At 43.5% G+C, this 13294-nt stretch overlaps 1 protein-coding gene across 1 annotated transcript in view; it reads right to left on the bottom strand.

Annotated features, from left to right (window-relative positions):
- Positions 1-1875: 1875 nt before the first annotated feature.
- The window catches only part of LOC144681102 (uncharacterized), a 70414-nt gene continuing 58995 nt past the window's right edge, over positions 1876-13294 (bottom strand). The window contains exons 4-6 of the mRNA XM_078542833.1: positions 4183-4416; positions 2348-2470; positions 1876-1997 (exon numbers count right to left, since the gene is read on the bottom strand). Of these exons, the coding sequence (XP_078398959.1) occupies positions 1876-1997; positions 2348-2470; positions 4183-4416 (479 nt within the window). The remainder of the gene's footprint in view (positions 1998-2347; positions 2471-4182; positions 4417-13294) is intronic.

Consider the following 13294-nt stretch of genomic DNA (forward strand, 5'->3'; position numbering starts at 1 on the left):
GTATTTCGCACCATTTATCATTTCAGTCATAGGCTGTGCAGTCAATTTAATTTGAATGCAATGAAAGACTGGAAATGTTTTTCAACCAACGATTATGAACTTAAAATAGGCTAAATTCCAAAATTTCAATCTAAAGCTCAAACACATGGAGAACTGATGAGATCTATGTTCAGCCCCATCAGTCCCAATAAATACAAGGTATGAATGGACAGACAATGGACTGTGCAAAGTGATGGAAAGATGGGATGTGCAATTTATTTGTGAGAAAAACAGCATCTATGTTGGGTCGAATGAAATTTAGATTTTCCTAACTTAAACTCATCTAAAACTCTGCTTCGCCTGTACCCTAACTCACACCATGTCCCATTCAACATCACCCCCCTCCCCTCCCCTAGTGAACATTGACTTATATTGGCTCCTGGTCTGGCAACACCTCGATTTTAAAATTTTCACCCTTGTTTTCAAATCCATCCATAGCTCAGCCCCACCTGTAACGTTCTCTGTATCGTTCTCTATTGCTACAAAATTGAAATATCACCAACAGAAATATTTAGAAGGATAACTTAATTTGTTTCAATTGGATTTTGAAATGATAAATTACAGAACACAATATTTTCCAAAAGAAAATTTCAGGAATGGCGTTTTGACACGGAGGAGGCATGCATCAGAATTATGGTAATTTCTTAACCATATTCGGTTGTGTGTATATAAGGACAATAGTTCAGTAGTGGCCTTGAGATGGCCACTTTTTAAATTTAAGGGAAAAATCTCTGCAATATTCAAATATGCCTGAGAGGATAGGAAGACACCTTTGCCCTCTTCCTCACTAATGTTCCATTGAACTATCATTGCAGCTGTCAGTGCTAGTGCACCTCTTCCCTTTTGTTCCGTAGCACCTCTTCCTCCCTTTCGTTCCATCTGTTTAGAGAAGCATCTGATCACCATTTCAAGCTTTTATAAAGCAACAATGAACAATGTGGGGCAAATTGTGCCTGCATCGCATAACTCCAGCATACAGCGCACTGCTACTTCACCACACTGCTACTGTGTTCCTCAGAGAATTCCCCATTTAATGGAAAAATGTAAACCCAAAATCCTAGGGAGACAAGTACCTGCATGATGTGACAGAAAGATGGGAAGTAGGATTTATTTACGAAGACAGGACAGGATTGTTGGGTCTAATGGAGTTTTATTATCTCTAACTTGAGCCCAACCCACACTTAGCCCCTATCCTCACTCGTGCCAAGTCCCATTCACTGATCACTCCTGTGCTCACTCTCCCACATTGGCTTCCAGTCCATCAATGCCTATCCCTGTGAAGTTCTCTACCTTCCAAGATCTCTTTGCTCATCCAATTCTGGTTTCTTGCACGCCACCGGTCTTCATCACTTCACCTTTGGTGGCCATGCCTTCAGCTGCCAAGGCCCTAAGCTCTGGAATTAACACTGCCCCCCCACCCCGCCAACCTCGTCTCCCACCCACCTCCCCCTCTCCAACAAACCTGTCTTTCGTCCTTTGTGATGTTTCTTAAAACCTAACTCATTAGCCAAACTTTAGGTCACCAATCTTAATATCTCCTTATGTGTCTGTGTCATTTTTTCTGTTAATGCTCCTGTGAAGCACCCTGTAATGTTTTATTATGTTAAAGGCACTATATAAATACAATTTTTTATTGATACTTCAGTGTTCATAATATAACAAGAGTTTTTTTTAGTATAAGAGTGGCTGGATACAAGGTTTCAAATTTGAAATGTAATAGATATTGCTTAGCATTTTAATTTCCTTTGAGCCAAGGGTGAACACTGAACTTATTGGAACAATTGACGTTTACTGCTGTGATGGGATTGTAAAAACAGCAGTGGTTTACTCTCCAAGTCATTTACCTTCCATTCCTTCAGGACACATGCAGGTAAAGGAGTTGAGAAGGTCAGTGCAAGCGCCATTGTTCTGACAGGGGTCGCTGAGACACTCATCCACCTCAATCCCACAGTTATTGCCTAGAAAGAAGCAAAAAGATTCACTTCTTTCGGAATTTGTCAATGGTGACTCACCAGCACAACTGTCAACATGAAGATCAAATAATTACACTGGATTATATACAGAAACATTGCCAGGGCAGGTCAAGGGAATGATTAAAGATGAGTTGCAATCAGTCTTAAGAGGAAAAGCTCAATTGCTTTACGATAATTGCTTAGCAAATAAGCATGTCCCCTCAAATTGTCCAAGGTCATGAAGGTGAGGTTTCCGCCACATAGGAGGGTTGGTGGTAATATGAAAGAAGCAGGGCATGCACTTCAGGCCTTTTAAAATTATAATAAATTCTCTAAGAAGCATGCATCAAACCTACCAACAAAGCCTGGTGCGCAGTAACAGGCAAAAGAATTCAGACCATCTTCACAAATGCTCAGATCACCACAAGGGTCAGTCTCACATTCATCAATGTTGACTTCACAGAAACGTCCTTCTAATCCTGGAAGGCAGAAAAAAGAGAAAAGAATTATCTGGTTTATCTGGAAATTAACAAGTCAAAATATGAATATTACTGAAAAGAGAGGTATGTTTCACCTTGCACTCATCAGGACAAACACAAGAATGCCAAATTTCAAATTTATACCACAGGAGAAAAGCGGTGCTGATTGGTTGGAAATTTGACTCTGATTGGCCAACGCATTGCCATGGAAAAAGCAACAAGGAACTATAGGCTACCTATGCTTCCGGCTAATTCAAAAGTCACAAGACTTGAACATATTCCTTTTGTTTGCAGAGAATGGGTCCCTGTATATACATGTATGCTGCTTCTAGCAAGTCAAAATGTAAACCAAACATCATTGTTCAAATGACAAAATCTAAGAGACTGTAAAAGTAAAATAGTCACTAATAAATAAAATAGCGTATTCAGGAGAAACTTTTTTATCCAGGGAGTGGTTAGAATATAGAACTTTCTACCATGAGGAATAGTTGAGACAAATAGCATGGATGCATTTAAGAGAAAGGCATTGAAGGATATGTTGATAGTATTAGATTAGACGACAATCGTATGGAACATCAACACTGGCACAGATCAGTTGGGGCAAATGGCCTATTCCTGTGCTGTACATTCTATGTAATACCATGTTCCAGAAGGAGGAGTGGTCCACAACCAATCCAACACTATCTTATGTTATGAAGATGTGTTATATAAAATAATAATTTATAATGTCAACAGCTGGTCATGCCTATGTACTGAACTTATAAAAAAATAACACTTTTCCTAAGCAATGGATACCGGCAGCAACAGCAACTATGTTGCATTTGCAAAGGACACAAGCTGTTTTAAATGGAGACCTTATGGAGTTCTTGGAGAGAGGCCACGTGGTCCAGCTGTTGGATGAAAAGATACTGGATTTAGAATAGACAGAGAGAGACTGCCACAGGGAAAACAGCCTTACCCAATCCCTCTTTCTTCTGAAGCTCCTCTCATTGAAGCTAGGCTGTTCGTGATTTGAAAAACCCACCAGAAAACCTCAATGCTGCAAACCAAGGATTCTTAAAGGAGAATTCCAAATCAACATTATTATCTCTAGTGAAAAATCCCAAGAGCGAGCAGCTACCGTGGACTGGGACCTTTCAACTGTAAACCAGCATATGGATACAACGTGAATATTTTTTTTCTTCCGACTTTACTTGTTACTTGCACAAGTTTTTAATATTTAATGATCTGCAGAGTTTTACTCCTTTTTTGCATGCTTGCGGAGCATTATATGTGTGTTGTTTTTGGCATTCACGAGTGGTTGGATATACTTGTATATTTTAAACCTTTTGTGAATGCTTTCTGCATCTTTACCTGAGTGAGTTTTAGCAATAAAACAAACTCTTTCCTTGTTAGGGAAGGAACCTGGCTGGCCTATTTCTTGCACCAAGCTATACACAGTTAAGCATACATTAAATTGGCAAATATCACCTCTCTACTAAATTCAAACTCTTATAACCAACTCAGGAGTGGGACATAGAAAGGAATCAGTTCAACCTTGTTAACCTGGTTGTAATACTTATAGTTCCCAAACATCTCATAATTTGAACAACACTAGTGTATGGCATAAGCTTTTGTTTTATACCTTATCAAAAAGGCCTAGCCTGTCAGTTTGAAGATGCTATTCAAGCTGACAAAATAAACAAAAGTATTAAGCGAGGAAGGTTACCTACCATGAATGCAATGACATCTAAATCCTCCAGGGACATCCTCACACTGTGATCCATTCTGACACAATCCTGCCACACAGAAAGTTACAGGAATTGCACAGATCTCTCCCATGTATCCAGGTTGGCAGATGCATCGAAAACTATTTGTCAGATCTTCACAGTAGATGGTGTTTGTAGGGTCACATGGATTTGACAGACATTCATTTATTTGCACGGAACAGTCAGAACTCTCAAAACCTGTCAAAACAACCATTGTCTATTTAATTTCTGCTCCAATAGAAGTGGGGTGAATGTAGTCTTGATCTTGCCTGGAAACAAGAAGAGTACTCACGTTATCATTTATTTGTACAAGACAGATTACTCATATAGCCTCTCAAAAGATGGGCTCATTTTGCAGCATTTCGAAACAATTTCATTCAGCAGAGTGATTCATAAAAACATGAAAACTTTATGACTTTGGTTAACCAGCATGAGAGAGGCACAAAGCGCAAACAAATCAGGAAAGATTGCAGGAAATCTTTGTTCTCTAGGTACAAGGCTGCTCTATCAGATTAATACCTGGTCACTGATTTAAGAACTGATGCTCTTCTTACTTACGACCACAGCGGTAACACATCACTCAGATTAAAGATTAGCTTTCATACCCCTACCCGCTCTTCACACATTCAGTGTTGGATTATACAATTTCCAAGAACGAACACAACAGGAATGAATGCAAGGGATATTATCGCCCAAACAGGCTTTAGCAAATTCCTCTCTTTGCTACCTAATGGAAACATTAGCCTATTTATTGAAACAGATCAGAGCTTCCGTTAAAATAGCAGAGAGGGGAATTTAGTTAGAGCATTGTTGTGAGAATCATGACATGCTGCAGTTTTTTTTGACTGACATTTCTTTCAGCAAGTGTGAAAATGACTAAAGTGAAATAAAGTTAAAAGAAGTTGGATTTAGCAAACAAATGCATGAAGTACAAATCCGGTGACAAATCACGTACACACGCTGAATGCTCCTTCACATGCATATATACCTTTCAGATGTATATTTTAAACCAGTTTTGAACAGTTTCTTACACCCCTTCCAGTGTTGTACACATATTATTTCCCTTCCATTGCTTATGAATGGGCATTACTTCCCGTCCATTTTTAGTGGGCTTTCAGATAAAACTATTAATGCTGTGCTGACTCATTGCTTAATAATAAAAAACAAGTTAGATGAATGTTTATTATAGCATATAACACAGGTTGTAATGAGTGTCAGGATTTAAAAAACAGTTTTTTAATGTGGGCGTCACTGGCTAGGCCAGCATTTATTGCCCATCTCTAATTGTCCTTGAGAAGGTGGTGGTGAGCTGCCTTCTTGAACCGCTGCAGTCCATGTGGTGTAGATACACCCACAGTGCTGTTAGGGAGGGAGTTTCAGGATTTTGACCCAGCCACAGTGGAGGAATGGCGATATATTTCCAAGTCAGGATGGTGAGTGGCTTGGAGGGTGGTGTTCCAATTTCTTTCTTTGATGACAAAAGTCGTGAGGGTTTAGGGAGTGCTATGGAATGTAACTGAATGTGGTTCATGATGGATCTTTAGTTCAACTTAGAGCACTGACATGTCAAGGAAGGTGTTGGGATAAGAATGAATAACGTAGTTTATAAGATTTGATAGGCATCCTGGAGTTTGCATCCAACCTCTCCGCAACAGAATGGGGTTGGGTAGGGGAGCTTTACAGAACCCTTACTTCAAGTGGCTTGGAGTAGAGTCCCTGGGCAGAATCTTGTATTGGCGTTGAGAGTTCTGATGGTGGGACTGGAAGTGCGCATGACTTCCACGTGGGCCGGGATGGCTGTCCACATGCAATCTTGTGACAGCCAGTCAATTAGATATCCTGAGTCAAGGGGCCTGGCCAATTGCGCAGTGAGGACGGGCAGGAGGTTGACAACCCCACTGTTACCTCACGGGATCAGAGGCCCAGGCACCATATTTAAAAGGCACCCAGGCAGGCATCCTACTCCCTGCAAGCCAGAGCATCAGACTGGCTGTGATCATGGATGTTTTGAAAGAACAACTGCTGCTGCAAACTGCTGATCTGAACCTGGATATCTGCAACTGCTGCTCCAATCGGAGGACAGTAGGACACCAGCCCCATGCTGAGTCCCATGCTGATGATAGGCCTCTGGAAACAGCTGCAAGAATCAGCTGGAGGTGCAGAGAGAGGCAGGAAATGGATCATATGGCAGGGATTCCTGAGACTATGAGCAGCCTCGAGCAAATAGAAGTGAATTCCATCCAAGCCATGTCATGTCTCCGACATGAATGCATGGCTTCTTCCATGGAGAGGCTGGTGACTTTCATGGAGAACCAGATCCAGCAGAACTCTCAGTAACTGCTGGATACGCTCTCGGACCTGCATTCTGATGGGCTCAATACACCTGGAAAGACAGGGCCGAGGCACCTCGACCTTCCTCAAGGTCCCCTTTTCTCCTCCCGGAGTCAGGGGGGTGCTTTCGCACACCAATGGGGAAGAGGAGCACCAGCAATCTGCCTCGGAGGCTTCATCTCAGGGCACTCCAAGTGTGAGCTGCCGCTCCCCCTCCCCTCTGCCTGTGACCCCAGTGCCTCCAGTAGGGTGAGGCCAAAGAGGGTGCACCTGCATCTGTCCTGGAGACCCTCAGCAGGCTGGGGTCCTTGATGCTTTGAACCACCAGGTCGCCAAGGTCATCTGAGGCAACAGGACATGGCACTCAGCAGGTTGTCTCCACCTCAGTTGTGGATGTCAGGGTTATACCAAAGCATAGTGGTAGAAAACGTAGGCAAAAAACTTTCTAATGGTATAAAGGTGGCATGGGTATCCAATCATTGTGACATTGTAAGTTTAGATGTAATTGTACAGTTTTGATCACTTTATTCACGTGTTGAATGGTCATATTGTTGGGACGTTTTCAATCGGGGCAATTAGGATCTTTGCACTTCATTGAACATCAATGATGGCTGATGTCGGGGTAATGGACACACCATTTATTGTGGAGCTGTTAGATATTCACCCAGTTGCTGCATAGCTTATATATCTGATTATGCAGAGAAGACACTAGTTCCAAATGTACAACAGATTTATTCACAATACTTTAAAACATCTTATAAGAACATAGGAAATAGGAGCAGGAGTAGAGCACACAGCCCATCGAGCCTGTTCAACCATTCAATATGATCATGGCTGACCTTGGGCTTCAACTCCATTTACCCGCCCGTTCCCCTTATCGCTTAATTCCCTGAGGGACCAAAAATCTGTCCATCCCAGCCTTGAATATATTCAACAATGGAGCATCCACATCTCTCTGGAGTAGAGAATGCCAAAGATTCACAGCCCCTTGAGTGAAGAAATGTCACCTCATCTCAGTCCTAAATGATCGGCCCCTTACCCTGAGACTGCGTCCCCCATGTTTTAGATTCCCTGACCAGGGGAAACAATCTCTCAGCATCCACCCTATCAAACCCCTTCAGAATTTTATAGTTTTAATGAGATCGCCTCTCATTCTTCTAAATTCCAGAGAATATAAACCCAATTTACTCAGCCTCTCATCACAGGACAACCCTTTCATCCCAGGGACCAATCTAGTGAACCATCACTGTACTGCCTCCAATGCAAGTATATCCTTTCTTAAATGTGGAGACCAAAACTGCACACAATATTCCTGATGTGGTCTCACCAAAACCCTGTACAACTGTACAATCTCAGAGCCCATACAATCTCAGCACTCAGGATTTATACATACACATGGCGTCAGCCAAAGCCTCATAATGTTGGCAAATGTGAAATTGTTCATTTTGGCAGGAAGAATAAAAAAGATCTAAATGGTGAGAGATTGTAGAGCTCCGAGATTCAGAGGGGTCAGGGTGTCCCAGTACATGAATCACAAAAGGTTAGTATGCAGGTACAGCAGTAATTGGGAAAGCTAATAGAATGTTATGATTTATTGTGAAGGGAATTATTAAAAAAGTAGGGAGGTTATGTTTCAATTGTACAGGGTATTGGTGAGACCATATCTGGAGTACTGTGTACAGTATTGGTCTCCTTATTTAAAGAAAGATGTAAATGCATTAGAAGCAGTTCAAGGAAGGTTTACTAGACTAACACCAGGAATGGGCGGGTTGTCTTATGAAGAAAGGCTGGACAGGTTAGGCTTGTATCCATTGGAATTTAGAAGAGTAAGAGGGCACTTAATTGAAACCTTTAAGATCCCGAGGGGTCTTGACAGGGCAGATGTGGAGAGGATGTTTCCTCTTGTGGGAGAAACTAGAACCAGTGGTCACTGTTTAAAAATAAGGGGTCGCTCATTTAAGACAGAGAAGAGGAGAATTTTTTTCTCTCAGTGGGTTGAGAGTCTTTGGAACTCTCTTCCAAAGGTGGTGGAAGCAGAGTCTTTGAATATTTTTAAGGCAGAGCTAAATAGATTCCTGATTAACAATGGGGTGAAAAGTTATCGGCGGTGGGCAGGAATGTGGGGTTAAGGTTACAATCAGATCAGCCATGATCTGATTGAATGGCGGAGCAGGCTTGAGGGACCCAGTGGCCTACTACTGCTCCTAATTCATATGCTCATATGTTCAGATCTTTTCTCTCTGGAAGCTTCTCTATTTAATTAACTTTCTAGTCCCACCCACTGGCTTAAGCAATCAAGTACAGTTACATAGATCATAGAACTGACTAATATAATCGAACATAGATCAATCAAACCAGTGGAGCCTCAGAGGCAGCGGCATATCTGAGCTTCTTGACATGTGGTGCTTTCTATGTTGGACAACATTTGTTAGGTCAGGGGATTGGAACCTCACTGGCAAAACAGCATACGTTGTTCATTCCCTTATTACCCCTCAGAAGTGTTCTCTCAGCATCATTTGCAGCTGAGACAATTCATATCTTGCAGGCAAACACAGAGTTCTTAGCATTAAGGCCTTGCCAGGATTGGAGTGTGTGTGACTGAGTCATATGTGACCTTGTTTCAAATCAGAAGTGTGTGAGGCTTTAAGAGGACCATGCACATGGGTTTGTTCATTCCAAATGCCTGCAGCCTTTTCCCTTCCAGGCGTCAGAGGTCACGTGTCTGCAGGTTTATCTGGAGGGAGTGCCGCATGTGGTGGCACTTACACAGTGACATTTCTTAAGGCAGAAATAAAGAGATTCTGCAGGGGCCTCACCCTGGCTGAAATCAAGATTTACTGACGGTTCCCCCAGGCCTGACTGGCACATCACAACATTGCCCTGGCATCTGCAGCTGGAGCTGCACCATGCTTCACGTCAGGGTCTTCTGATTCTTCCCCTTCATTTCCCCAGCTGGCAATTCCTCACCTCTTTGCTGCACGAGGTTGTATAGGGCACAGCAGACCACAATGATCCAAGAGACTCTGGCACCCACTGCAGTGCTCCACCTGAACGGTCCAGGTAGCAGAACCTTACCTTTAGCAGCCCAATGGTCTGTTCTATTGTTATTCTCATTGAGGCACGGGAGGCACTGTACTTCTCCTCCGCACAGATGTCATGAGCCAGGTTTTCTAAGGATAGTCCCTGTCATCTAGGAGCCATTCCTGCAGTTGCATAGGAGAAGCAAACTGTTGTGGTACCTGAGAGCGAATGAGGATGTACGAGTCATGGGAGCTCCCTGGGAAGCGAGCACATACCAGCAGGGTTCGTTTTCAGTGGTCACTAACCAGCTGCACATTGAGACAGTGAAATCCATTTCGGTTTATGAATGCTGCTGACTATTCCCAAGGAGCTCTCAGTGCCACATGTGTGCAATCAATTGCTCCTTGTACTTGTGGGAATCCAACTTGAGCACTTGTCGAATCCAACATATCTAGCTGCCTGGCTTTCAGCGTCTGTGATGAATCTCACAAAATCATCAGCCTTTTCGAACCCAGAATTACAACCCAGTGGCACAGAAATTCAAGGCCATCGTGTCTTTCAAGGCCACTGGCATAAGGCTGCCTCCCGTTCCATGGGGCTGTAGGTCTTCCTGCAGGAGCTGACATAGGTCAGTAACTGACTGTTGTGACATCCTCAGACGTCTTTGACACTGCTTCTCTGACACCTGCAGGTAGTTACTATGTGTGTTCAGTTATATACGTCATTGCTCAGCATCGCTCTGCCCCTGGCTGCCAGCATCCTAAGCTGCCTGGCTCTCTGCTGCCACTTCTTGTTGTCCTGGTTGTTGCTGCACTTGGCTCTGGGCTGTCCTCAGCGGGTTCCTCTCCTCCTCTACCACAGCATCATAAAGTACTAGGTCTATGAGACACATCCTGAACTGTGGACATAAAGCAGGCAAAGATCAGGTCAGCACAGTCTACTTGGCCCTCCTTCCTGATTTGAGGACTGCGGGCCAATGAGGAGTCCACTGCTGTGCATTGACCTGGTCTCCACCTATCCCACCATGGCCAACTCCCTCCCCAGCCTGGTCTCCAGTGACTTCTTCCAGCTGTTGCAGCTGTCCCTGGACATTCCCACTCTGACTGTAGAGATGCAGGCCATCCCTCTGCACCCTTTCTCAATCACCTATGACCCCTCTATCGCCCTTTCCCTGCCATTGGCGACCCACCATTTTTAAAAATTCGTTTGTGGGATGTGGGTGTTGCTGGCTAGGCCAGCATTTATTGCCCATCCCTAATTGCCCTTGAGAACTGAGTAGCTTGCTAGGCCATTTCAGAGGGCATTTAAGAGTCAACCACTTTGCTGTGGATCTGGAGTCACAGGTAGGCCAGACCAGGTAAGGACGACAGATTTCCTTCCCTAAAGGACATTAGTGAGCCAGATGGGTTCTTATGACAATCGGCAATGGTTTCATGGTCATCATTAGACTTTTAATTCCAGATACTTTATTGAATTCAAATTCTTCCATCTGCCATGGTTGGATTTGAACCTGGATCCCCAGAGCATCTTTGGATTACCAGTCTAGTGACAATACCACTATACCACTGCCTCCCTCCCCCTCCACAAACATCACCCTTGATTAATTGATTGTCAGTCTAGCACTGCCCCCCGCCACCCTGGACCTGTCCCCCATCACTCAGGACCTATCAACCATCATCTTTAACCCTCCCTCTATCACCCTTGACTTGCCCTCAGTTACCCTTGACTCGATCAGACACACCATTGAGCTGCTCTCAATCACCCTTGATCTCCCCTCTATCATGCTTGATCTGCTTCCAGTAGAGATTGACCTGCCCGGTGTTATCCAGCTCCCTCCATCAGTCCCTCACAACCCTTCTTAGGGCCACCATGGCTCGACAATGCCCCCCCTCCCACCTCAGACAGCCATGCCCTGATGCCCCTGAGCAGCTGCCACTCTCCCTGCATGGACAGCTGCCTGAGCTCATTGCAAAAGATCAGTCTCCTCTCCCTGATCCAGAAAAGTTCCCCATGAAGAAAAGCAGCTCCTGCTCACTCTAAATCCACCAGCAAGTCTACCAGTCTGCTGCACGCCACCTTTAATCAGTCGTGAATCAGAAGTCACGTTTCTTGTTTGCTGCCAAATTAGTCTCAACGGTGCAATTTAATCTGGCAACCATATCTTTTAATGAGTATGCATGACATACTAATGTATTAAAAATACGTTCCCTCCACTTGCCATCAAGAACCACAATCCGCTTTTAATCCGCCCCAATTTAATTCCCAACTTTCATCGTCCACACACCTTAGTGCCCCCACCCACTCACCTCATTCCCACTGTCGGGAGCAGGATTGGATTCCACCCCCCCGAGTGTCTAAGGTCTGTGGAATATTTAGATTCTCCATGCCTCCTTTATAATCTTATTAAAAAAATCATGACAATAGCCAGTTGGGCAATAATTTAATACTCCTTCAGAACAGAAGCATTTTTTTCCATCACTAATTCATTTTTGTGGATTCTAGGAAGCTAGATGAGTTGTACAGTTGAAATATAAATGAAATATGGGTGGAGCAGACATCACATACAACCTAATCATACAAAGCAGTGGTACTGTCATTACTTAGTAGGTCAATCACAGATCATGTAACATTCACGCCACACAAGTGCCAGGCAAAGACAATCTCCAACAAGAGAGAATCTAACCATCACCCCTTGACATTCAATGGCATTACCATTGCTGAATCCCTCACTATCAACATCCTGGGGGTTACTATTGACCAGAAACGAAACTGGACTAGCCATATAAATACTGTGGCTACAAGAGCAAGTCAGAAACAAGAATCCTGCAGTGAGTAACTCACCTCCTAACTCCCAAAAGCCTGTCCACCATCTACATGGCTGTGGGTGTGCCTACACCACATGGACTGCAGTGGTTCAAGAAGGCAGCTCACCACCACCTTCTCAAGGGCAATTAGGGATGGCCTAGCCAGTGACACCCATGAGCGAATAAAGAAAATATTTTTATCCTCTGGAATGTTGGTCAATTTTTCTTTCAATGTTTCCCTGTGGTTTTTTTTGTTTATGTAAGAAATGTTCGTACTGGCACATGGAACTACATCTACTTTGGGCATCAAGTTTCAATCTAAAATGCTTACAGGGCAGTTGCAGATGGATAAATTTACGGTAAGGCCCCTCCAGGGCTGCAAAGAGGGAGTGCTATGCTGTCAGAGGTGCTCCCTTTGAATGAGACATTGAACAGAAGTTGAATATTGCTGAAAAAGGAGACATGCTGTCAAAGCTTTTCATATTGCACTTATCAGGACAGAATCACAAGAATACCAAGTCTCAAAGGAAGCAAGTTATACTGTATAAGAAGAGAGTGCTGACTGGTTGGGAAGTGGAGTCTGATTGGCCAAGGCATTGCCATGAAGAATGCACCAGGGAACAGTTAGCCCCCAAACTTTTGTTTAACTTCAAACCAGGCAAGTCAACTCTGATTGCTTGAGATATTGCCATGGGGAATGCAGGAGGGAACAGTTATCCCCCAGGCTTCTGTTTAATTGAAAAAACCCCAATGCCTGGGCATGTTCTTTCTGTTTGCAAAGGACATGACCCTGCATATGAATATATGTAGGTTCTAGCAAGTATGCTTCATTTTCATCCAACTAACATAATTAAAACAGGTTATCTGGTCATTATCTGCTTGTTGTTTGTGGGACCTATATTACAATATTAACCACTGTT

Source organism: Cetorhinus maximus, chromosome 5 (genome assembly GCF_964194155.1).
Source record: "Cetorhinus maximus chromosome 5, sCetMax3.hap1.1, whole genome shotgun sequence".
Classification (NCBI taxonomy): domain Eukaryota; kingdom Metazoa; phylum Chordata; class Chondrichthyes; order Lamniformes; family Cetorhinidae; genus Cetorhinus; species Cetorhinus maximus.